General features: G+C 43.0%; 1 protein-coding gene and 1 long non-coding RNA gene across 4 annotated transcripts in view; both read left to right on the top strand.

The window, feature by feature from the left end:
- LOC140682313 (uncharacterized) overlaps positions 1-1067 on the top strand; it is a 51555-nt gene extending 50488 nt beyond the window's left edge. The window contains exon 3 of the long non-coding RNA XR_012053861.1: positions 664-1067. This is a non-coding gene — a long non-coding RNA (uncharacterized lncRNA). The remainder of the gene's footprint in view (positions 1-663) is intronic.
- Positions 1068-9613: 8546 nt separating this feature from the next.
- DUSP22 (dual specificity phosphatase 22) overlaps positions 9614-26680 on the top strand; it is a 43484-nt gene continuing 26417 nt past the window's right edge. The window contains exons 1-3 of one of the 3 annotated variants that reach the window (XM_030265436.4): positions 9615-9949; positions 15923-15956; positions 23521-23603. In XM_030265436.4, the coding sequence (XP_030121296.1) occupies positions 9929-9949; positions 15923-15956; positions 23521-23603 (138 nt within the window). In that variant the 5' untranslated portion in view covers positions 9615-9928. Of the gene's footprint in view, positions 9950-15922; positions 15957-23520; positions 23604-26680 lie in introns of all 3 variants that reach the window. The other 2 variants (XM_072924096.1, XM_072924095.1) reach the window with 2 other exon arrangements.

Here is a 26680-nt window from a genome sequence, read left to right as displayed (position 1 = left end):
TACAGAGAGAAAAGTTAACTCGCTCATCTTCCTCATGTTGCTTCTCTGTTTCCTATATTGAAGGACGCAACATGTTTGATTATGATAGATGCAAATGCATCTGTCATAATCCTGCTGTCTCCAAGGTGTGGAATGAAGGTGGATCTGGTGAAGATGTTTAGATTCATCAGTTGTATTTGTAAACTTCTTCAGGTTTGGAAAATCTGTGTTTTTTCTTTAGCTCTGTCTTTCCAGGCATGTTTTCTGGGCACTGAATCTCTGGAAACACTTCCAGTAAAAGGGATCTTGTGGTCCACCTGCCTGAGCTAATTTTTCAAAGCAGTTTCGTTCTAGCAGGTTTTGACTCCATTTTCTTTCTTACTGTGATATTTTATACTCAACTCTGCAGAAATCCTGATGCCATTAAGCCAGAGCCATCCTATTGTTCAGCGGTGTTTCCAATTTGCATGGAAAATTATTCATGTTAATAACTCCCCATTGTTCATGTCTTATCTTCCTAAGTCATGTCAGAGAGCTACACAATGCAAGCCCTGCTGTCACAAGGTTTCTGTACACTTAAAGGCATGAAGCCATTTGCCTTCAGTGAATTCAAATGAATTAAAGGTTTTAGGGACTTACGTAAAATCAGACAGAATTCTTAAGAATTTCTTAATTTCTTCTCAGGTCACGTTATCCACCTCTGCCTCTGCTAGCAGTCTTTGACCCAAATACTCCTGCCTGTGCTACTGCTGAGCCTTGTGTTTCAGAGGGAGGCCACTTGTCATTCTGCAGCAATGGGAGGTGTTCAGCTCACTGTGCAAGGGAAAGGTACTTTCTCAGCTGTCATCAAGTTAAGGTGTTGATTACAGATGTCATGTGAATTCAGCAAGCAACATTTGGCCTACTCTTGCATTCACTGCAATGGAGTTTGCCTTTTTCTACAAACCATAAGTATAATTGCTGGTCAAGTGAAGTTAACAAGGCTTTTAAGTTTATTGCCCTTTTTCCTCATTTGTACATGTGTTCCAGATAAAAAGAATGTGTTTTAGCAGTTAGGTTCATAAACATGTTTTCTTAATCTTCAAAAACTGCTGACATGCACATATAACAATAAAAAGTTAATGTTTGATGGGCATAATCCAAACTACAGAGCTACCCCGATATAAGATGCAGTGTGTTGTACATAATCACAGAAAACTCTAACATGGTTTTAGACTATAGGGGAGTGCTTTAAAAAACATCAAAGCATCTTTTCAGTTGCTGTTTAAAACCACTCTTGTTTCTCAGTTTTTAAGCACTATCACTCAGCACTGGTTTTGCTTCCTAATGTTGATTTACTTTGAGGTGAGCTTTTGTTTCACAAACTTTGTGAAACACACCTGTTTAAACACTTTGGCAATATGGAGCAAACCTGAAAATGGCTCAGTATCTATTATTTAATAACTGAAACCCAGTCAGGTTTCTTTTGTATTTTAGTATAATACTGTAAGCCACACAGGAAACCTACCTTCATTTCTATAGTGACTTATTGTAGAATATTTGTTCAGATATTATCAACCATATGCTATATTAAAATTACTCAGTGTTGGCACCACTCCTAAATACAAGGCCGTGTACATGCATTATAGCTCTATTCAGACATTAGGAGTATAAACTGAGTTTCATTTTCTGACAGATGACAAATAAAGTAACCATCAAAGCATGTGGAACAATAATCAAATGAAAAAAAGACACTGTGAAATTTCCTGAGACATCTTCTTTTATTATTTACAAAAAGACAGGTCAAGTGAATCTTGTATGACAAATAGTGCTCCTTTTCCTACTGAAATCAGTGACTAAGCTACTCTGACTTCAGTGGCAGTAAGCTGTTCCTGTTAGGCAGTAAAAATGCAAACCTTGACTGTGCCTCCATGAACTTCAGTATAAACTTGTATTAGCCCCACCCAAATCTAACTGGAGTTTGACTATTGCATTCCCTCCCAGTGGGTTTGACTCCTTCTGAACAAAGTACAATTGTTCACTATGAAGCGACAAAAGTATTCTTGCTTACAAAACTGGGTTCAAAGAAATTATTAAATGAAAAAAACCTTCATAATTCTCCTAATAAGCTGAACATTCAGTCCATGTTATCAGCATTGCCAAATGGATTTCAGTGGAAATATGCTGCCTTTTCACAAGTAGTGCTCTGGAAGACTACACCATTTTCTCAGGTTAAGGGGAAGTTTAAACATAAGAAGGCTAAAACCTTTCTGGTCTCAGAGACAAATACATCTCCTTGCTCTCCACCATTTTCTCTATTCCAATTTCCCCCCGCATTTGTATAATAGCATTTTTCAGAAATTTTTTTCAGAGGATTCCCCAAACCTCAGAAGGCTCATTAAAAAGCCTTTGTTTGAAGGAAGATCCTTTTGTGAATTAGTAACAGGTTAGAGGATGAAAAACAAAGGTGGAAGCTACTGATCATTTTTCACAATTAAAGGAATTTTCAAAAAGGCAAGCACAGGAGATCAGGACAGGTTGTCCGACACATCCACGAGTGGGCTGGAAAAAGATGGTAGATACCCAAAGTTCCTAATGATACAAAGCTGTTTCCAACAGTCAAAACCAAAATCTGCCTGACAAAGTAACACAAGGAACTCACATTATCAACTGACTAGGTAGTAAAATGGCAGAAAAATATAACGCTGATAAATACAAAAGACTTCATATGTGAAAAATACAGCCCTAATAAATGCAGCCCTAAAATAACTGCTTGTGAATGAGCAGTTGTCACTCAAGAAAGAGCTCTTGCAGTCACTGTAAATGTTACCACAAAAACACCAGCTTAACATTCAGTCCAGGGACTGGGTGTGCCCTTGGCTCACAAACTTGACCTGCTGGTTGCCAGAAACTGGAAGATATAAAAGAGGAAGGAACCTTCTGTACTCACCCTGTTTCTCATAGGTATCCACTACTTGCTACTGCTGAGAGAAGATTGAGCTGTATGGATCTTTGCTACGGCCTAGAACAGCTGCTCTTATACACTTATGTCAAATGAGCAGTTCAAGAGACTAGATCTAACCTGGAGTCACAAAGGAAAGTGAAACCATAGAGGTACACAACCTGAGAACCAATGTCTCAAGTTCCAGACACATCAGAAGAAACAAAAAAGCCTCAAAAGAGATCGCAAGGAGACCCTGGATTAACCTGGCCAGTTTAGGAGATTACTGGGTGTTGTGGTGCTTTAGCACAGGGTGGGCTGACAATCCAAAATACCACAATAAAACATCACAATACCACCTGAAGAGTTGAGACACGGACGTACCAGTATCTCCTGCAACTGCAAGGGGTCTAGTAGATACAAAAAGAGACAGACATTGGCTAAGAGATCAGAGTGTAAGCAGAGTATCAGCAGTTCCAGTAGTTTTTCCCTTGGAAGGAGGCATTGGTTGAAAAGAAGACCAATGAACTGCCAACCTGAAAGCCAGTAGCCACCCCAGACTAGTAATGCTTCTGTGACACAGCTTTACTGATGACTGTGCCTGTAATGCCAGACAAGGCAAATTGGATATTATAATATCTGACAATATCTTTGGTTTAATGACCCTGAATTTACACTGTGTGCAGTGGAGCACAGGTTTACATATCAGCATGAGGTGTCCATCTGCACTTAACTGGGTCACTTCAAGTGGGACAGTCTGTCAGCAGTGGATGCTTTCCTCAGGAGACACAGTGCTCAGCAGGGGATGATGTTAGAAGAATAGGGATTTTTCAACTGCAGAATTTGAAGTCCTGGCATTGTTACTGCTTCCTGAGCTTGACATGATTCCCATCCACAAAGGTCCTTAACCATTGATGAGAGTAGCTGCAATCATACTGATCCAGGGTGTCTCAGGTGGCCATGTATTTAGAAAGAAAACACATTTTTAACTTTAACTTGCAGAAAGCGGGAAGGAAAGGGACACTGAGTTTGCTGCTTAACCTGAGAACATTTTAAGGGTTTACACCTACACACTCCAAGAGGCAGGTTTCTTGGCTGTAAGCATGCTCTGTGCTCTGCTTCCCACTCATCTCTTGTTCCCAGGTCTGTGCTACAGACCGCTCCCAAACAGCACAATGAAGTGCCCTGGACATGCTGAGTCACAGATGCATTGTAGCTAGAATTTTTAGGTAACCATGTAGCTTGGAAGCAGCTTTGGAGCAACTCTGCTGACACAGATAACTGCAACAGGGTAAAACAATGAAACCAAGTGAAAAGTCTCCAAGAAAAATCAAATACTTAATGCTGCATTATAACACTCTTGTATCAAGAGTGAGCTACAAAAGTAACAGTGCAAGGGTAATTGAATATTCTTGGAGAATGTGGTCACATAACTGCTTGTATTGGTACTTAATATGTGGTATTTAAGGGCTATTATCTTAAATTTTGGCCAAGAAAACATAACATAGAATTGAGAACTGTTTTCAGTTTTTCAAATACAGATCTTAAGACAAATCCTATTAAGGAAAAACTATTGGGAAAATGCCATCAAAATAATGATCTCTGTCCAGCATGTTGCCTGGAGGTAGGCCCTGATTACTAAATACCACACTCTACAGTGAGTATCGTGTGATGATGGAGGGACCGGGAATTATCTCCTGGCATTGACCACAGCTTTTTATGCACTTGATTCAAAGATTCCTGCTGATTTTGGGGGGGTTAAGCCCTAATGCTTCTCAACTAATGGCTGAACATCTCAATGATGTTCACCAAGTTTCAGTGGGAAGATCAAAAAACCTGACCTCTTTCTACTCTGAAGAGTTTCCACAGACCCTACAAGAGGAGTCCAATGGCTATAATGGTCTGTGGGCCTCCTCCACAGAGGTGTTGTGAAGACTCTGTTATGTTTCTCCAGGATTACATGCACATGGCCTGGAAGTAGAGGTTAGGCTATTATAGCATTATTTTTCCGTTTGAGGACACTTTGACATGTGCCCAGAGAGAGGAATACATGCTTAACTTATCAAGGGAATGCATTTGGATATTTTCACTCACACTCAGCAATGGACTATTCTTAGTAACTAATAATATGCATGTGCCTTGCAGCATGCTCTTTGATAGCCTTTTTTCTATTCCTTAGGGATCTAAGATTTTACAAAGAATCCTGGAGTATAAGAAAATGTCTTTTTCTTTTTATAACATAGCAGTTTCTCGCAGTGAAAAATCAACAGAGCTGCTGCTAAGACCATTTTCTTTCTTATAAACACATTTGAGGTAAAAGTATCAGGTTGACCTGATAAATATGTGAAAGGCAAAGCAGTACAAATGCAGGGTTAAAACTGCCTGCTATGACTGTTAAAGAAATTATGTATTTTTAGCCACTTACTGAAATCAGAATTTTCAAGGGCTATTATTTTTTTCTATCTCTATTTTCTAAATGTTTAAACCAAGCATCCCACAGCAGTCCCAGTGTCTGCATGTCATTTGCAATCCCTGATGAGTTTTAAGGTGGTTTAATTGGCTTTAAAGCCTGAGGTACATGCAAATAAAATTAGCTGATGTCAGGTTTAGAGACACAGAAGTGGAGTAATTTGGTACGTGGTTGCCATGGAAGCTAACCTACATCTAAATTATCCTACATGCTTTTCTCAGTTATTCTCTGGCATTGTTCCTTCTGTCTGAATTGTTGATTTTTTTTTTTTTTTTTTAAGCCCTGCCTTCTGCAAAGCCCTTCTTTGTACCACTTTGGCCTCATCTGCAGGCTCAGCCCTTACATCCTGGCATACTCTACAGGCTGCTGATATTATCCATTAATGGAAAGGGGAAGCAAGGGGAGTACAAGGCACAATTACAGTCTTCCAGCTACTCTGCCTGTTGAGAGCAGCTTCCTGAAAGCTGATTTTCGCTGAAGCAAACCACAGTGGTAATTCCCCTCATTTTCAGGACTTAAAGCTTGCTGCAAAATCATTGATTTTGATGAAGTTATTGTGATTCACAGAGATATAGTAAAAGCCAAATTTTGCCTTAAGACAGTGAATTTATCAAACTATGAATGAACTTTGGTCTGAGGCTAGATGGCAGTAAATCAAGGTGTTATCTCTTCTATTCAGAGAAAACAGGTTTTGAAATGCTTTGGCAATGTTTATTACCAACTAGAAGTACTAAAAGAAAGGGCATGAGTCCTCCAAGGTCTTTCCCTTCCATTGATCACCCTCTCAGAACAGCTAGAAAACAAACCCACTGTCATTTATGAATGTTAAAGTTTTGTTATTTATTTCTGATGAAACAGTTCCTTTCTGTAAAATTGCTCTATTTCAGAGGAAAACCATCCCACTGGCTATTTCTGACCAGCCGTCCTTTTTATCTCCCGTCTTGCCACCTCTGAGAACTAAGTTGTGACGCTGCTTCCCAGGAACCCAGCCCAGGTTTTATCAGTTCCTGACAGATCATGGATAGCTGACATGCCTTCTGCATGGCTGCATGTGACTTCAGGGTTTAGAGAAAGTGAGATCAGAAGATAAGACGTAGAGAGTATTTACTTACATATTTTTAACATAAGCTCAACCTACTGTCAAAGCAGAAGTTTTTTCAAAATTTTAAGAAGGTTCAGTTTCATTATCAGTTTGGTTGGTTGGTAGTTTTCAGGCAGTTGCCTAGAAGAGAGTCACTGCTGTTGAAGACTTGACATTGCCAGATACATTTGTGTGTGAAGTTAAGAAGTAGGGATTACTCAATTTATGATCCTCATATCACAAAGAAGTAGGAAAATCCCTGGATTTGTGGGATTACAGGCAATGCTAAAGTAATCTCTTACCAGGGATACTGACTGTAGACTGTGAGATTCAGCAAGAGCTTTTTTCTGAGTTCATTTATTCAGCCCAGTCATCTCAGGATAGCTTGTTTTTTAAAATGAACTTTCAAAATATTAAAACCACGCTCAAGGAATAAGTGAAGTAACTTATTGAATTAATGAATCTTGAGAAGTGTCAATGAATAAACATCTTATGAGGATTTAGGTTTACTGAAGACCAGCCCCCATAAATGCATTCTGCGGTATTTTATTAAACAATTGGCTGAAGAACTAAAACAAACACATTTTGGAATAACTCGGTAAGAGAGGAAGGCCTGGCAAGAGTATCAGGATTCCCCCTGTAGATCTGTGGAGAGGCAAAGGATGTACTATACATAAGGATAAATGTTTAAGAGATAAGTGGATTTCTTCTCATTGCTTTTAAATTTTGGTATATTTGTATACCTCTATAATTTTTCTTAATTTTTGCTCTTTCACTGTAAAACATTGCGTGGATGAAATAAAAGCTTAATATGGGAAAATAGTGCAGGCTGAAGTAGGCATCCTGAAGAGAATCACCGAACCTGAAATTAAAACAGAGGATCACCCTTCCCATTCAGAAGAATGAGGGTGTTTAACACTTCCTATAGAGAAAAAAATCAGAGACTAAGTTAGATATACTTCTATTACTTGCATCTGTATTGCCTAATATAATAATTTCACATTAACTCCCCATGCACAGTATTTTTCCAGGGCTCTTTGACAAAAGGTCAGAAATATTGTTATTCATGTTTTGCAGATAAAGGAACTGAGTTATGGGGAAGCAAATTGACAAACCCAGGCTTCCAGCAAATTGACCACACCATCTCCCAGTTACCCCGGTCCTCTTAGCACAACACAGATCCCTGCAGTTATTATGGATATTTTTACTTTTTATCCTTCTTGCCAGAGTCTCTGACAACTTTCACTTTGGGGATACAATGTGTTTAGCAGTTATTATGGTAACCTGTGATTCATACTGTTTGGACCCCATTCATATCTTGCATGGCATGAGAATAAAGTAAATTACATCCTGGAGAGCTTTGCCAATGAAATATTAAAGACAATATCTGAGATAAAGCTCACTGCTGTGCTTTTGAGCAGTAGGGAGGGAGAAGAGCAGCACATGAAACCTCATTGCTATTTTTCCTGGCCTTACAGAGAGACTGCTCTGATGTTTTTCAGGCTGATGATGACATGATACAGCCCCCAAACTCTGTTGAGCCTCAGGAAGGGAGAGGTTCAGGAATGGTTTTCCATCTTTTTATGTACCCAAACTTAACTTCTGTTGACTTTTAGATGTGCCATTGCCTTCTGTGGGAACAGCATCAGCTCTTCATCAGGCTTGTCCTGATTCCTGTCTCTGTGTGCACTGGTCTGACCCCACAGGGAGTGGGTTCATGACTCTTCAGCTTTCCACAGGGTTCATTCTCTGAATTAGTTCAGTCTTACGTCAGGCAGGTGTCAAGGGCTGCCTAAAGAAAGGGGAACAGAGGTACTATCAAGGGCAGTGCAAGGACACCGGTGTTTGATTGCAACTGGAGGTTGTGAAATTTTTCCCTTGGAGTTTGCTTGTACTGGCAACCACTGACAGTAGGTAAGAGTCCCCTATCACTAATCTATCCTTTAGAGAGTTCATCAAGCCATTATTTCATACCTGGCCTTGCTGCCCATTGGCTTTACCATGTTCTCCACCTTTCACTAGACTGTGCTGGACTGCAGCTACCCCTGACCTACCTAGTCCTACCAAGGTGTGCCCAAAAAAATGACATCTTCACTTTTTACACCCATCTACCACTGACACGGGTATAAATGCACAGGGAATCTGATGGTGGCCACACAGCAGCATCCTCCTTTGTATTAGATTTGAGCCATTAAGGATTTCAGGTTTTTTAGGTGGTGTTACTGCACCGGTTATTGGGAGAGACCTTATGCAGTAGTATCCTGTCCCTGCAAATTTGAACCGTGCATATCCCCTATCAAATTAACTCTCGAGACAAAATTTCCCTCATAACCAGACCTTGAAAAAAACACATCCCCATGGATAGAGGGATACGACTCTATCATGTCACGCTTAACTGTGCATTAGGGAGCAGAGCATGAGGGTGGAAGTAGTGAGCATGGCTTAGAAGCCACGCCTGCCAAGGCTCAGCAGAACGCATCTTCCCCAGCTTGGGGAAGATGGTTGAGGCAGAGGTGTCTTCCCATTTCAGTCAGTACGATCTTGCGATGTTTGCTTCAAACAATTTGCTCTCTCCTGTGTGTCTGTCTGAGTTTAGGACACGAACGTCCTTTGTCTACCCGCGACCCCAGCTTGCCCGCAGCGCGGCTGGGGTGACCAAGCAGGAGCCGCCGCAGGTGCCGTAACAGGGCACGGGAGGCCGGGCGAGGCTCAGTTCACGGGCGGGCAGCGGCACAGCGGAGCCGCACGGGCCGGGAGCGGGCAGCCACAGCAGCAGCCCCGTGCCCAAGGCCTGGTGCCTCCTGCCATAGTCCTCTCTTAGCCGAAAACAAACGGGTTTCGGGATGGCAGAGGCGAGCGGGCAGCACCTGCCCGCTCCCGCACCGCATGCCGCAGCCCTGCCCTCCCTGGGCGCACTGCCGGCAGGCGGCCCGTGCCGAGGAGCGACCCACACGCCCCACAGCCACTGCTGCGCCCCTCCGCCGCCGCGGCCGGCGCTTATTCATCCTCCCCGGAACGCCCGCCGGCCGCCGCCGGCCGCGGCAGGTGGGGCAGGTCTGCGGCGCGAGGGTCGCTGGGACGCGTAGTTCGCCGGGCCGCGCGGCAGCGGGGCGGCGCGGCGGCGCGGACTACAAGCCCCAGGGAGGCCCGCGGGGGCCGCACCGCGCGTGGGGCGGTGGCGGCGGCGGCGGGAGGTGGATCCTGGCAGTGCGGCTCCGCGGCTCTCGCCGCTCCCGGGGGCGGCCGAGCGGAAACCCGCCCCCAGCCGCCCGGCATCCAGGAGGGCGACGGCCGCGGGCAGGGTGAGAGGGATGCGCCTCGCCCAGTCCGACAGCGGCGAGCAGCGGCCACCCTTAATTAGCAATTAGCCCGTCCCCAGTCCCCCCTCGGCAAGCACTATCCCATGAACGGCGACCCGCCGCTGGCAGCAGCGGCCGACGGCTTCTCCCGCGGTGCTGGCGTGCGGGTCGCTTAAGCCATGGGGAATGGGATGAACAAGGTAATCCCGCTCGTGGTTGTGGCCGTGCGCGAGTGCATGTGCGCGGGCCGGCGCAGCGGAGCCGGGGGCGGCTGTCCTTCCCCGCCTCGGGGCGGGCGGGGTGCCGCGGCGCCCCCGCCTTTGTCTCGCCCCTGCGCCGCGGGCACCCGCTCCAGGAACAATGGCCAGGACAACAGGGCTTTTCCCTTCGGTTTTGGGGGTCGCCCGCCTCGGGGGAGGGCGGAGGGACGGAGACCGCGGCCGCGCCGCTCCCTCGGGGCGCGCCGCCTTCTCCTCCCCAGCCGCAGCGCGGGCGGGCGGGGGGCCCTGGTTTCGGTGATGTGCCTGGGCTTCCCCTTCCCGGGCGAAGCGAGTTCCCGGCGCTCGGCGAGGGCCGCCGTGCCCCCGGCACTGGGCTTCAGTGCCCTCTCTGTGTCCCCCAGCCCTGAGGCAGAGCCGGCACCCGCTGACCTGCGGCAGGAGCCGGGCGTGGGGCTGCCGGCGAGCGCGGCTCTGAATCGGGTCACTGGGCAAGGCTCGCTCCGCTCCCGAGGCGCGGAGCTCCGCCGGACACGGGCTGTCGCTGGAGGGCTGGGCCCGCCCGGTGCCGCTGGGACAGGAAAGCGCTCGGCCCCAGTGCAGATCGCAGTGAGGAAGAGGAAGGAAGATGGATCTGAAAGGGTGTTGGCCTTTTGGCAGTAGGGGGTTTATTGTACACACCGATTTCCCTGGCATGTCATGGTGGTTACCTAGGGGCCACTGTGATTTTTCTCAGTATCTCCACCTCTGTTTAAAAACCAGGTTTGAAAGTGTGGTGGTAACTCGCCTTTTATAGATAGCTTACTATGAGAAACAGAAGTTGAGTCATCTCCTCTGCCTTACATCCTGCTTTGAGTGCTTTGGGAGTTGCTTTGCTGTGTGCGTGGCCTGTGACAAAGCAGAGGAGAACACCTAGAAATAGCTCCTCACATTTTGTCCCACTTCTGACATCCTTACCCCTTGAAGTCAGATTGATGAGCATCCAGACTGCTTAGTGTGCCACCTGGAAGGGGAAGCCTTTCCATCCTATGGATAGAGGCATTGAAATAGAAGCCTTTGGCAGTGATAAGAGCTGGCTGCTGAGGAATTGAGTTAGTGTGTAGGAGGTAGAACCTCTCTTGGTCCTTTTCTCAGTTTTTGCTTTCAAAGTCTGGGAATAATGCTGTGATATTAGCCATTCATTGATATTAGCCTTCTAGAAATGGCCAGTTAGGAAGAAATACAGCTAGGGAAACTCCTTTTAGGCTTCTGATATTTGTAGTATATGTCTCGGAATGCTTGAAATTATTAGAATGTTTAGAGGGATGCAATATAGGATGCTTAAGTTGCAGTCTAGGGAGAGACAAAAAATAAAACAGAAAGGACAGCTCTCAGCCCTTTGAAGCTTCATTACATTTTACTGTGGTACTGTGTGGGTAGGAATTGGCAATCTGTGACTGGCCAGTTTGGTAATTTTAATTCTGTTAAATGTTGCCCTGACATGTACCACCTGGTGCTTTTTGGACAAGCATAACACTACTTGGATTCTACTCCCCTTTCTTATAGCTGTATCCAAGAGGTTGAGCTATTCAGCAGTTTGGAAATGGCAGGTTCCTTTAAGGAGGCTACAATCATATTGGGTACTGGCCTTCAGGGTTTATATTTGTAGGGGTCCCACGTGTTCGTCTGGAACTTGCCATCTTCCAAATGTGTCTCGGGATCATTTCTTCCTCCTGATCTTGTGAGTCGGCAAAGCTGGAGGGGCAAGGGGAAGCACGGAGCCATCAGCGCAGATGTAGGTGGTATTTGCTTGTCTCAATCTAGGCAAGTCAATACAATTAGCCTTATTTCCAGCTGAAGTGTGTTTCTTGTGGTAGACCTGTATATGGATGGTAGGAAAAAATAATCAGCTTATTTGATGGTGGATTATTTCATTTAAGGAGTCCCTTTGTACAGGTGCCAAGGGAAGACGATTAATGGTGGCCTGTAATGGGTGTGGTAAGAAAGATCCAGGGACTGCTACAGCCTCTGGATGCTGAGCCTTTCTCAATGGCATGGTCCCCTCTTTATTTTTCTGTCCCATTATGCTGATCTATTTCATAACAAATAGCAATTGCATGTGACTTTATGTGGCCATTAGAGTGATAAGGGCTGGAGGCCTGGTATTCTTTTTAGGTGAGGTTTGTCTTTCTTTGCTAATTTTCTCTGTAAAATTAGCCTGGCCTTGTTATTTCCTAAAGCCCATCCAAGCTTTCTGACATTTCCCAAATTAAACTGAAAGCATTTGTTCATACATACCTTTTTTATTCTTTTCAGAGAAGAAGGAGAATCAGCTTGTGAATATGCATTGACCTGCCTAGTATTGATTTTCAGTACTTCACCTTTTTTTCTTGTATTTTTAAGATGTATATTTTACAGAATAAGTAATGGAGTCTGACTTAGGAAATTGTCTCAGCGGTCTGATCTTTGTTCATGGGTGATGTCTAACTTTGACTTGTATTCAAAGTTCAAGTTGAAGTCTGTGGTTGAAATGTAGAAAGATGTTTTCCAGGAGCTGAAGTCTAGCGGCTGAGATGGTGACAAGATTTGACTATCTGTGAACAGGATCTTGGTGAAGAGCTCTTCCTGGGGTTTAGTTGTTGTTTAGTTCTGTTAAAGTTAACTGACAGTTACTCATGTAAACTCTTCAGAAGATTCAAATATTATCTCTACAAAAAGGGCAGATAAGCCCTGTTGGTTGTAGGAGTGGATTCATAAGAAATTTAAACCAATATGGCTAGTTACAGCTGAGGTAGCCAATTTTATGTAAGTCATAGAAAGCTGTGCCTGTTCATGTCAGCAGCAAATTCGTCTCCCTGATGTGTGTCACTCTCCTGTACTACTGGACAAAGGTAGGCTTGTCTTTTCATTTTACAGTGCCCAGACATCTCTGAGAAAGCTCCATGGACCTCTCTGGAGTGCCCATCAGAACTAACACAACCAGAAGCAGTGTTAGGCAAGGAGTTAGATGCTTTATTATAAGCATTTGTTGATGTAGGAAACAGCACCAAAGGAGCCCTTTAAGCCGTTTTCCAGAGAGGTGTATTGTCGGAGAGGACTGACAGAAGCATTAGCAACTACTGTCTGTTCCGGGGCTTGGTCTTTGTGCAAGGTGGAGAATGTGAGCTGCTCTCATGTGAGGTACAAACTAGGACAGACGTTGGTGTCCTTGTCCCTTGGTTGTGCATTCTTCTACATCGGTTACTTGGTCTGTGGTCATTTTCTCAATGTTTCGGATCATATAAAGAGGCTACTGATTTTATTCATATAGCAGTGGTTGAGAAGTTCTCAAAAACATCCACCTTATTTTTCTACTCTTCTGACTCCCACCCCTTCTCTCTCACACACCCCTAGCTGCCATCAGCCTTCATTTTGCACAGCCTGGAGTTGCAGTTACTGAAGGCAGTGTGAGATGACACAGCTGAAAGTTCCCAGCCGTAGTCGAGTGCTGAAGTATTAGTCAGCATGACATGAAGATTCACTTCTTTTCAGGTAGCTTTCACCCATAGTAATGTTTCTTGCTTCTAGAATGACTAGTACAACAGGGATAACATCTGTCCTTGGTTGCACGGTGTCCTAATTACCTGTCTATCATACAGCATTGCTTCTTGATGCACAAATGCAGACTTCTGGATTTTTCCTCCTTTACCGACAAGAAACCTCATTTTTGCAACCCCCCAGTGTTTCTCAATATCTTTAATTTCTAATGTCAAAGCTTAATGACTGTGACTTCAAATTAGGCTTTTATTCTCTCTTGAGAATGCACATTTGATGCAGAAATAATGTCCTGGAGTCTAAAGTGCTATAGTCTACAGCAGTAGTGGTGTGATGGAAGATTTGTGCTGCAGATAGGAAATACCAGACAGGTATTTTAAAATACCAGAAAGCTTTAAAAATTTTTCTTCCTTTTTTTTATACTGAAGTTGAGGGAGCTCACTGGGGTGACCTTGTGGGTGGAATTCATTCATAACTTGAGCCCCTTTTGTTTTAGAACATGATTTTGTTTGCAGAATTTAGCCTATTTGGCAGTGACTCTTCAGTACTGTCCTCTCTGGAGCAGCTACAGACTTCTTTTTCCTGACCTAGGATGCAGCATTAGAGCTGCACTTCTAACAGTGTCATCGGGAGTGCTTGAAATGCTGAATTGTCCCTTGAAACCGTAAGTCTTGTGCACATGGAAGGGGACAGCAGGATGTTATAAAGGTTCTTTACCCTACATGATACCCTGGCATTGGAAACTGCCCTGGACATTTTTGCTGTCTTTGTAAGAATGTTGTATTTGTACAGATGAAGAGGGAAGGAAAAGGGAGAAAGCTGTCTGAGCTTATCTTTGCAGAATGTACAGGTGCCCATTTGTACAAGACTAAAGAACTGTTTTCTTGATGAACCAGTGCTGTCAATCAGCCCTTAATTTTCAAGCAGGGATCTGCAAACAATAAGGTACAGCAAGGGTCCCGGAGAAGCTGTCTTTTTGTATTGTGGGGAGAATTGAGCCCTGTGTTTAGAGCTGGTGTGACACAGCAGGCAGAGAGTGATCCCCCAGCAAAGCCTAAAGGAAGGAATGTTTGCACAAACCAAAGCTGCAAGGAGTGCAAGAGGTGCTGCAGCCTTTCTGTTTTCTGCAAGGCTCGATAAATAACAGCAAACAAAATGCTTTGATCAGATGAAAGCCCTGAAGTTAGGGCAGGTCAGAAGCTGTTTTACAGGCTCTTCTGCTGGCCCTGCTAACCTGTGCGTGGTAAGCTGGGTCACCTTTCAGCAGGAAGGCTGCAGTGAAACTGAGTCTGTGGCAATGATCCCTGATGAAAAGTCCTTCATGACTTTTAGGACTTCATGGCTGCCGGATTGAGCTAAATGGGTGGAGTTTTCCCTTTAAATAGCTGGGCCTGAGAGGCTGTTGCTGCTGTTGTGACTCTGGGGTGTTGCTCAGGCTATAGGAAGTCAGTGCTGATTTACCTGTATTGCTGGTATGCTATGCATGGACTGAAGAAAAATGTATGGTTTCACCACCATAGTTCTGATCTCCTCAAAGGATGTGGGTCAGAGACTTCAGGTGGCAGAGAACAAAAATCTTGGCTAGCAAATGTGTGTTCAGTATGCATGTCAGTTTTTTGATGTCCGTACTGCTGTTCCTAAGTTTGGGAGCGTTGTGAGAGGGTGGGAGGAGCAGGTGTCACCTGCCTCTGTGTCTGTGCATGCATGTGCCCTAATGCACATGTTGGTCCTTGGGCAGACCTTGAAACTCCCCAGTTACCTGGTACCTGGTGCTTGTTATGGAAAGATGTGAAATTTAAGAATGTCCTGTAACTGACACCTGTGCAGGCATCCGAGAGTGTGGGGTGAATGGGTAGATCTGGGCGAGAAACATGCATTTCACAGACTTTCAGCAGTTCCCTTTCTATGTGAGCACACAAGTTGCCGTTTGCAGTGATTTCTTCTAAGAGCTCCACAGTGCTGCAGCCCTGACTTGCATGGCTTTGCACTTCAAAAGCTTCGAAGGATGTCATTTTGCAGGGCTTTGTCCAGCTTCCTTAGCAACTTTAGGCAAATCACCTTTGCTGTGTGAAGTTTCATCATTAGTTCCATGAGGGTAGCTGTTACCCTGCTGCGGGGGGCAGGGGAGGGCTGTGTTGTGAGGCTGCTTCTTAATTTGTAAACTACATTTGCTGTCCTTGGAGAGCCTCCATTAAGTGAAAGAATCCCCACGATTAACAACCTTCCCCCCCCCCCCCCCACTAACTTCAAGGAATGCTATCGAAGTTCAGCATGCCTAGAGTTGTCTGGTTTGAGAAGGTTGCAAAAGTTGTCAGCATTTTTTAGATTGCATTTCACAATAGTCTGCTAAAGTAGTATGTTCCATCCTGTATGCAAATTGAACTTTGTCAAATTGTCTTACCACAAGATATCTATATTTGATACTATATTTCTTTCTCACAGATTCTGCCTGGCTTGTTCATTGGCAACTTTAAAGGTAAGATTAGTTTTATTATTATCTCTAGGGTTACTTAACAGGGGTCTTAAGGTGTTGTTTTGCAGGCACTCAGAATTCTCTAGCATCTCTGTAGCTTTTTAACCCCATCTTGCTTCATGGTAGCATTTAAAGAAGAGCTCGTTTGCTCTCTCATCTGTGTGCTGTGCTGCAAGTACTTTGAGAAACGTAAAATGAATACCATCTCCTTGAACCATGCTTCAGATGGAATTCCTAAACATTGGCCTGCCTCAGACGATTCCCGTGCTTGGCAAGCAAGCCTGTGAGCCAGGCAGATTCTTTGTAAGGCTTATTGCAAGTCCTCCTTATAAGTAAAGGCCTACTATGCCTCCTGCTCATTGCTTTCATTATTTTGGTTATTTATAACAGCTGCTAAAGAGTTCTGTTGTCACTGCTTGTGAGACTGATATGTGTGCTGGTTGCAGCCTGACCACTGATACTCACACTGTCTCTGTTGCAGATGTAAGTTTCTATGGATTTTTTTTTTTATTTTGCTTCATGCATGAAGTTTATTTTTTATATACAGAAAAACAGACACCTTTAGAAATCACAGGAAACTTTGTGCAGACATCCAAATAAATGGCATGTTCTCAAAGCACTCTGTTAGCAGCAGTTCTGGCTGACACTCCCTACTCAGGAGTAAACCAGTTGTGCATGTACAGTTGTTTTGATAGATGCAGACCCCTTATTTCCTATGCTTGGGTAAAACAGCAAAGCAGGGCTCACAGGGGCTGCTGCAATAGATATCGGTCCTTCCTGGGCTGTCTGATACCACACCCAGTCTGTTAAGGCTGGCAATGTCTACACTGGATTTAGATGGTGCTGCACCTTCTCTCTGCCTCATACCCACTCTTCCTTCCATGCCTCCCCATCCCAAAACCTGTGAGTTCAGTGGTTTTTGCCTGACTTACCTGCTTCTGGATCTGCCGACCCATAAGGTGGATCCAGTGCTTGATGTCCCTTGGGATGTGGAGCTGATCACTTTGGAAGGCAGCCAGGAGGTACATGTGAGGTTGAAAGCTGCCTTTTGCCACACCATAAACACAAGTACAATGGCAACTGTGTGAGGAACTTAATTGTGCCATGGTAAGGAAAATGAGAGGATAGAGGGGATTTCATGCTGATAATGAAAGGAGAAAAAATAAAAATATGGGAAAAAAAAAGAAAATAAGTCCAAGAGGGTGGTTTGAAAGCTCTTTGGATGGACCACTGCATGATCTGCTGAAAGAATTAAAACTTGGTCACAGCCATGTTGCTTCCTCTTTTTATTTTCTTTTCTCTTCCTGAAGTAATTCAGGCGAGGGGTGGAATTGGGAAGATGTTGGATAGTGGAATCCTTTAGGTTTCAGGTAGGGTGGGTAGGATGGGCCCTGGTAACGTGGCTCCCAATCTGTCCCTCTCCCCATGGCCATCCTGCTCATAAGCCCTTGCCCAGGGGAGTGAAACTCAGCGGGAGCATCTGTTTGCTGGTGCAGCTCTGTCTTCAGAGCAGGGCACTTGGGCAGGGTTGTGGAGTGAGTCAGCATCCCTGCCCACAGCAGGCCTGCAGCCCTGTCCCTCTCTGTGTGCCTTGGGAGCAGCCCTGGAATGGCAGGGCAGGTCACTGCCTGGAGAGCAGAGGCGTGCGGGTGGAGGTGCTGTGAGTGGAAAGTGCTTCTGGGAACCTCGCTGAAAAAGAAGCAGAGGGTGTAACGCTTCTGCTTACCTCTGTAAAAGAAAGACAAGTTGACTTTAACCCCGGTGTTGATGTTATGGAGTCTGTTTTTTAAATTAATTAAAAACACAAACAAAAATTTCTGTTTGTTTACTGCTATGATATGACTTTTGCTCATATGGCATTTAATCTTTACATTCTACCCTCACAAGTACCTGTTATAATCTCAGATAAGCTACCATACCTGGAGAGGAAAAGATAGGTGTTACAATATGTCACTAATATGAGAGTGTGCTTTTATAATTCTTAGTCTTTTTTGCATCCCTTGTCGCTCAACATCCCCTTGCCCCACTGCTTAGGAGCAGATGCAGCAAGCTCTCTGTGCAGTTAAGTCATCCCATTTAGGAACAGGTTGTTGGTTAATTACCAGTGTATTTTTCTGGAGGAGTTTGATCCCAATGTTCTTGGGACGTGTTCTGATTTATGAAACTTTTTTAAAAGGTGCCTAGTTAGCGTTGCGACTGCCACAAAGGGGATCACTGACTGAGAAATACTCAGCAGCATGTGCAGTTGAGATTGGTCAGAATATCCTGATTTGACTAGCTACTTGTGGAGACAGGGGTCTAATAATAATAATAATTTTATACAATTATTTCCTGTAATGCATTTTTGACCAGCCTCCCATTCTTCAGATTAAGACTGATAGCTTGAAATTGAATAAAGTTGCATCTTGTCAGTAAGAGGAGGAAACACTGAATCCCTGGTGTTGTGCATCTTGCCCAGACATGGGGCTGAGAATTCGAGGCACTGTCTGAAGTCCCTGAGCTGGGGTGGAGAGGAGGGAGATTCTCCTGAAGTTGAGTCAGGGGGAATGTCTGTAAATCACTCTGATCTGTCCTCTGGAGGACAGTCTTTCCCCAGTGGCTCCTCGGGGAGCCTGGGCACAGTTTCCAGAGCTAAATCAAAGTACCATCCTACTCACACTCCTGTCTCGCTGCTGCATGGAAGACCTCTGTGAACACTGGCAGGCTGGGAAAAGGCACAGTTCTTCCAGATGGATGCCTTTCTGCTGGGTGAAAGTAGGATGTTTGAGATGTTAAACACTAATTCTGGAGGGCTGTTATCTAGAGAAGACATTATTCAGCAATTGCTCTGATTGGGGCATTATTATTCAGCTATATTTCTGCTTTTAGGCCTAGTAAACTTAAATACAGTCTATGACAGAGCAGTGCAAATTCTGCATTTGACTGGGAGATAAACTGAGGCCCAGAAAGCTTGTGAAATGAACCTGTGGCAGAAATGGGAGCTGAGCTTGCTGCTTCTGCTTTGTTTGGTGCTGCACAAATCTCTAAGCACGTAGACTTGAGAGGGGCTTTAGTAATCACTTTAAGGGTCTTTAGGGTAGAAAGTTACGTGTAGTGCTGATTATGGAAAGCAGTGCAGTATCTCCTGAAATCCTCCTAAGTCCACAGAGCTTGAGTATGTCTCTGAAAAACCTTCCTGAATAAGCATAGATCTTGGCATGTGTTCAAGGGCTTTTTATCTTATAGGCTCTATAAGCATGATTCAGCTCATCAGTAGCACATGAAAAGTGTAGTATGCTCCTGAGAGGGTATATTTGAGATTGCACAGCTAGAGGGCAGAAAAATTCAAGAAGAACCATAGATGTCCATATAAAATACAAGACTGAGTCTGGTCTGAAAGCCCAGAAGGAAACAACACTTGGGATTTTTCTGTGGAAGTGAAGGAGTAGTTATTTCTTTGCAAATGGGAGAGTAGGGGGCTAAGAGGGAAAAATGAGGGAAAAGAAAGAGGAAGTTAACTCTTCTTTCTGCCTCAGATATTGGAGAGAATTTGTTTTGTTTTGTTTGTACCTTACAGATGAAATGCAGTCCTCTCAAAAGACAAAGTATTTATTGTGGGACTGCATGTCCACTTGTCTTCTGCACTGGTAACCTGATGGCTCTTGAAAGTCACCTGTACTCACAACAAAAATGGTTGCTTTGTTCCTTAAGGGATTGACAGGACAGGCTGGTTCTCTGCACAAATGGAAAAATCTGTTTCTTCTGATGAGAGATTCTTAATGGATGCTCAGTTTGCTTCCAAACCAAGAGGTGTGACAGTAGCAGAAACTGGAGATTCAAGAGTGTTTCTACCTTGGATATTAAAGAGTTTCCTTGTTTGAAATCATTCAAGGTTTTTTCTATGGAACATTTGGGGGCTTTTTAATTTGAAGGGGAAAGCCACAATATGAGGTTTAATTTCCCCAAAGAGTCCAGTGTTGCTGTGGATGGTCTGGAGAGTCTTGAGGAAGTTTCTGCCCTTCCCATTACTAAGTGTATAGAAAGGCAATGCCCACTAAGTAGTTCTGCTGTGTTTCTAAAGTCAGTTAATTCCTGTTCTCATCTGCTTAGTATTTTTTAAAATTCCATTTCCTAAGGCTTTATATCAGGTACTGAAAACAGGATGGAGATACTATTTTCTTTTTCAGCTTCACCTTTTGAAGGAAGACCAATGGTACTCCATTAAACAGAGGACTGACCTCTTTTCCCCATCTTTCTTGTTCCCTAGAAGGTCCTTCTGAGAGGATGGGACAAAATATATTTTAAAACAAAGTGTGGAGACAGGACAGGTGGAGTTTTTGTTCATGTACACAGTTTGTGTGTGTGTCTGTAACTGCACATAGCTGGATTCAGGAACAAAGCTCTCCTGATGGGAAAGCATTCTCAGTAAGAGCTCTTAGTGCTCTAAACCACTGCAGAGGATGTTCTTCTTTAGGTGGCTGTCTCTCTAGCTAGCTCTCTCCAAAGCAGAAGAGAAAGTGTAGACAAAAATTTACTTTATATAATAAAACCAGAAAGATCTGATGATGATGAAATTGTCTCTATACATCTGCAGATTGAGACCTAATACTGTTGTACATGCTGAGCTGACTTGCCTTGTCTGAGAGGAAGTCCTTATCCCTCAACTTGCATTTCTGTGGAGGCATTAAAATACTGAAGTAAGAGAGAGGATGGTTGTAGGTACATTTGAAACTTCACCACTGTAGTATTGGAGTTGTTCAGTCACTGATGTGTCTTAACTGCAGTGGTTGGAGCTGTGTCTCTTGCTGATGGGGGATGGAAGCACACTGCACTAGGTGATTTGCTCCCCAGACACACAGTAAGGCTTCCCAGAGCTGCAGGGATACAAATTCTGAGGCCTCGGTCCCATTTTGATGACTTTGGCATTGTTTTGGTATATAAGTGTTTGCAGCTCTCTGCACGAGTAGAGATCAAGCTTGGAGTCATAGTATGAAACTGAGGAAAAAAAGGCTAAATGTGAGAAGGAGAGAGGAAGACTTCCCTAGTGTGAATTGTGTCATTTTGTGTGAAGAGAGAGTTTCCCAAAGGCTTTACTCAAAAGTCTACCTCTGCATTAGCTGAGAAGCTAATGAAACAGAATGTTAGGTAAGCTGTTGTTGAAGAATAATGCCACATTTGAGGCACCCTCTTGAGGATGCACTGGAAGGGGCTCTGATAGGTAGGTTTAATCTTAAAATTTGAAAATGGGGTGTTTCACACTGTGATTTCAAAATGTCAGCTTGGATGTGCTCGTACAGCATTGTGCTACGGCAAAGAAGTTAGAATTGCTGTGGTTCTTTTGGTTTTTGGTGGTTCTTTACATAACCTATAAATTTTTTTTTTTTGTTATTTATGGTATGAGACTGTGAGTGACAGGATATCTTATTTGTACTGCTGTTTAAATAGCCTTTTCTGTAGTATCTGTAGAGACTTAAGGCAGGTGCTGGGGAACCAGGGGAATTTCCCCTTTGTAAACTATATGAAGTTTAGATCCAGGCAGCAGCTGGGAAGCTTCTTCTCCTCTGCTTCTCCTCTGAATTGAATGCTTATTTCCCAACTATATTAAGGACTTGCTGGCTACCCATTGACATAGGTACCCATTTCCAGCTTGTTTCTAGGAATATCTGAAATCTCAGTTTATAGTTTTGATTTGCTGAAATTCCTTTAGCCCAAATCTCTGTTAACTGAAGAATGAAGGTATTTCCGTCTTTTTGAGTTGTACTATGTCCATTAGGCCTTTCAAACTAGTTCAAACCAGTCAGCATTTAATTTGGATCATATCTTCTTTTAAAGCAGTTTGCCTTGTGTGGCAAGACATTTCTTAGCATGTAGGTCATACTGATAATTAGAGATTGGGGTCTCATACTAGGTGTGCCTTAACACCATGAGTTCCAACCAGCAGTCTCTGAAGTCTGCCCTTAGTCTTTGTAAGACAGAAAACAGTGATTTTTAGGCTGGTTTCTGGGCTTCCAAATCCTTGCCTGCTTAGGTATTCCCTAAGGAATTGAGACTGTCCTACAAACAGTTTAGAAAATCTGAAGGTCAGGTAGATTAGAGGACGTGCCTGGTGAGCATTAGCATTTCTTCTTTGAAATGCTTTCTCTGAGATTTTTAGGAAATTTTATTTGTTCTGTGAAGCTAGGCTTTAATTCTGTTTCAGACAGAATTTGTGTTAATTCTCTCTTGAAGGATTAGGCATCTGTGTTGATCATGCAGGCTTGAGCAGTAGTGAATAAAATCCTTGCAGTTTTGACTATTTTCTTCATTTTATTAGCTGTAGAGAAGCTTTCATAATTGGATTAGGTTTAAATTTCACGGCTTGTTACTGTGCTCACTTGGATCTTGTCTATGGGGCAGTATAATTAAATCTTCAGCTCTTCTTTGTGATGTAGAAAAGGCATTGAAACTTTATAGTAGGGGGATAAGACAACCCAAGAGATGCTAATTGAACTCTTGCATGTACATAAAGAACATACAGGTGATGCTATTATTTTTGTACCTAGAGAGAGCCGGTTTGAAACCTTTGTGGTCAGTGCTCTCTTTTTGTGTGCAACCAGGCTAATGTGAAAAGATTGTATGGGCAGGTTTCAAAGGCAGGTGTTCCCATCACAAAACCACTGCTGTACTTACCATGGTGTGCTGTGCCAGTCTCAATCAAAAAGGTCAAAAGTAGATGGGAACAAGCTAACTTTTACCTGTATTGGTGGTTCTCTCAGGTTGTTTTTTGACATGCTGAGAGTTTAGTATGGGGAAAGTTGCTCGCTGATGACAGATTGTCTATTTTACCCTTTTTTCTCATAGAATCAAGCCTATGGTTTTGCCATATCTAGCATCAAATTTTCAGTCACCCCAGTTTTCTTTCCAGTTTTGAATGTCTGAAACCCCTTGGTTGCAGGTCTAGGAACCACCTTTTCACAACTGCACTTCCTTGCTGTAGCATTTTGCTTTTTCATACATTTGATATCTTTATCACCTGTCTCTCTTTAGACTTAATTATCATTTGTATTGGCTAAATGCACATTTTTCTCTACTGGTTCACAGAAAGTAAGAATCTTGTTATCATCTTGGCTTGTCTGCAGAGACCTCAATTCAAATGATACAGTTAGCTTCCCTTCTCAGACCTGGATATCGCAGGGTCTGTTTCCCAAGTGAAAATGTATTCCCTGAAGGGGGATTTGTGGGTAGAGGGGAGGTCAGATATTTCTTGTACAGCTCTGAGTGTGTGTTCAGATGGCCATCACCTGCACACAGGCATGCACAGACTTACATTTCAGATGCAAAATACATGAAACTTCTGACTTGAACACATTCCTGAGTCACTTAAGCTTGATCTTTATATAGCATATAATTTGTTTTGGAGTTAGAAGTGTGTCTTCCCGTTACCCACTCTGGTGATGGTCTTCTAGAACAGCTGCATTTGAGGTTTTGTCTGACTTTATGCAGCTTGAAAAGGAAATGTATCAACAATAAGTAACTTTTCAACATGCACAATGGAAATGCTCTATCAAGAGATTAAAAAAATTATCTTCCTTTTTTCCCTCTATCACAGATGCCCGAGATGTAGAGCAATTGAGTAAGAATAACATTACGCACATTCTTTCAATCCATGACAGTGCCCGCCCTATGCTTGAGGTAAGAGTTGTGGGGGACTCCACAGTAAATCCTTCCTTTGCAGTTGACTGTCACAGTCATCTTGGGGTTAATTTTTTGTTCTGTGCAATTGGTGTTTTGAGACTGATTTTCTTGAAAGCTGAAGTTTTGAGATCCAGCCAGTTTTATTGTTGCTGCTGCTACAACATGAAGAAATTTAACTGACAAAGGAAGATAACTACACTGTCAATCTGTATAACACAATAATGGGATTATGTTATTAATTTAATAGTAAAGGTAAGTTTCCTTATGTGTGGAGTTTAAGCATCACATAAACAACTTTCTTACCCCAGTACTAACCCTTCTTTGTATTTGGGCCCCTTCCTTGAATATTTATGGCAGATGGGTTTGCAGTCTTTTTCTATGTAAAATTGCCTTATTTAGGCTTGGAGTGTGGGAGGAACCAATGATCCTCACATAATAGATCTAAAATAGCAGTGCATCTGTAGTCTCCAAAACTTTACATTAAGTATTATTCCCATTTTACTGAAGGGAAACTCATCTGAAGACCTATATTTACTGTGTTATCTTGAGCAGGGAAGAAGCTGGAACAGGATATAGGTCTCCTTTGTTGGAATGCTAAGGTTTCTTCTTTACAGCTGCTTACCTTGGAGGGGAGTCTGCCTGGGCTTTGCTACATCTTAGATTTCAGCTATTTGATTTATGTCAGGAGCTATTATCCTCTAAAATTTGTTCATTCCTTCCCTGTGTTCCACTTCTCATGAAATGTGGCAAAATCGTGGGTAAGGCAGTAGTTGGTGCTGGGAATCTCTGCTTTTCTTTTTCTTCATGCAAAATGTCTCCAGTGATTTCAGTTCTTAAACTACAGAATTTCCACTTCTCCCAGGCAAGTCAATAGGTAAGCCAAACACGAGGTGTCCCCAGTAATCACAATCAACCCCAATATCAAGGTAATAGTGAACTCTGGGTTGACCTTGAATTTATAAATGTGCTGAATGTGATTTATAAATGTGCTTCATTAAATGAAATGAGCTTTAGCTGTTGACTTTGCTACACTGTCCATTTGACTTGTGCTGTGCTTGATGTTTGTTAAGTCTGAATTTCAGGAGTGCTCTTAGTTGAAAAGATAAACATTTGTGCTGAGTAAAGATGTCATGTTGCTTCTAGGGTGCTGGTCTTTAAAATGAATGAAATTTTGTTTTATTTTATCATGATTATAAAACTAGGAAGAGTGATTATGGTACAGATCAGCTGCAGCCTCAGGCTAGTGCTTCTGGTGGTGGTAGTTTTGGCAGCACACACACCACCTCCTTGCTTGTGGTGGTGCATCTGTTTGTGAGGCTGCATGGTAAATAGAACTGGGAGCTTTTGTGGTTTAAATATAACCAGGTCACCATTTCTTCCTCTAGTTACGACCACAAAAGACATGAAGGATTATGTTTACCCAGATCTCTTCCCAATCTGGTTCACAGCAGTGTCTCAAAAGTAACAGTGGCATATGAACAAACACGTGAACAACGTGAGGATGGACTTGCTTTAATCACCCCTGCTTCCAACTGTGCATTCGATTTTCTCTGCATGCAGCATAGTTCCTTTAAACTTCTCCCCGGATCCTAAAGTAGTGTAAGGTTTCAATTTCCATTTGGGAGCTGAGCTAATTTTGATTAATTTATCAGTCATGGTTTTACTGTGGTGATTGATTGTGACGAATGCTTCTGTTTAGTACCTAGAACCTAAAAAACTTCTCTTAGGTTGGGTTGCTTCCTTTGTTATTTACATCTGTGCCAGGTTTTAGGTAGGTTTGTTTACAGCTTGTGTGTCCACATTGTGCTTGGGATTGTTCTCATGTCCACTGAAATAAAATTTTTCCTTATGTGTATCCCTCATCACCTTTCTCCCCAAATTTCACTCATGGAAAGTGATTACTTTTGTGTTCAGAAATCATCTGATGTTTTTCAGACTTTTAAACATGCAATTGCAGTGATATGGGAATATATTTTCTCTGAGGTTCCTTGTTTCATGTGTTTGCATTTGTGTGAATGCTGATCACTTATAAAAAGCTGCCTTTGCTTCTGCAGTAGTTGCCTTTGTCTTTAACTAAGCATATTTTATCTCTAGTATTCCCTAGTCCTGTAGGAGATGTAGGAAATGCTGCAAATAATTAATTAGACAAAGCTTTCTGTGCACACTAAGGAAGGTAAATGCTTTTAGACATTGACAAGCCAGTAGTGTTGTAGTAGCATGTTATCAAAGACCAAAAATTTGGTCTTTTCTGCCCGTGTGTGGAACAAAGGATATGGATGCATACTGTAGCTCTCAGAATCACAAATTATCCACATCTCGCTTGTCAGATTCTGAAGTTTCATCACCGTTTTGTTGCAATAATACCTCTGAATAGAGCACTTACAGTGGTGCATCAGAAGTACTGATTTTATACCCAGTGGGGCTGGTGGGTAGAGAATGAAAATGCTCAATCTGTCTTTGTCATTCATAGTCAAGAATGCAACACTGAAGAAATGGAAACTAATATCAGTCTATCTGGTGAACACTAGCTTGCTACAGATTGTAAAACTGTTTTCTACTCTAGTAACTCAAGGCATTGCCCCTCTCTGTGATGTTACAGACTGTTTTTACCTGGTTGTTTGAAATGCTCACAGTACCTTTTAAAAAGTATGCTTTCCTGTGACTTAGATACTGCAGGTTTTGGGTATAGGTTGCTTCAGTTCCTCATAAGTTAGTAAGCTATTAGAAAATGATAGAAGTTTCACAACAAAGTATTGGTTTAGGTTACATGTGCCTACTGAGATATACTTAAAAAAAGTTTTCTTATAGAAATTCTGTTTTGGACATTATCTCAATCATCATTTACAAACCCGTATGGATGTCTGATTCATGGATGGCTCATAATCAAAGTTTGGCCTTAGGAAGTAATGAGTACTTTCAAGCTGGAATAACAGGAAAAAGTAAGTGTAAAATTAGTTGGATTCTAAGACTTCTTACACCTTTAGACATGGCTAGCTTGCATTAAGTGCAAGACACAGAATCGTTTGTAAGACTTCAAGTGATTTACACTAGAAAAAAATTGCCAAAATATGGCC

The sequence above is a fragment of the Taeniopygia guttata genome, chromosome 2, assembly GCF_048771995.1.
Source record: "Taeniopygia guttata chromosome 2, bTaeGut7.mat, whole genome shotgun sequence".
Taxonomy (NCBI): Eukaryota; Metazoa; Chordata; class Aves; order Passeriformes; family Estrildidae; genus Taeniopygia; species Taeniopygia guttata.
Note: the sequence above shows the minus strand (reverse complement) of the source record. Positions and strands in the feature narration are given on the sequence as shown.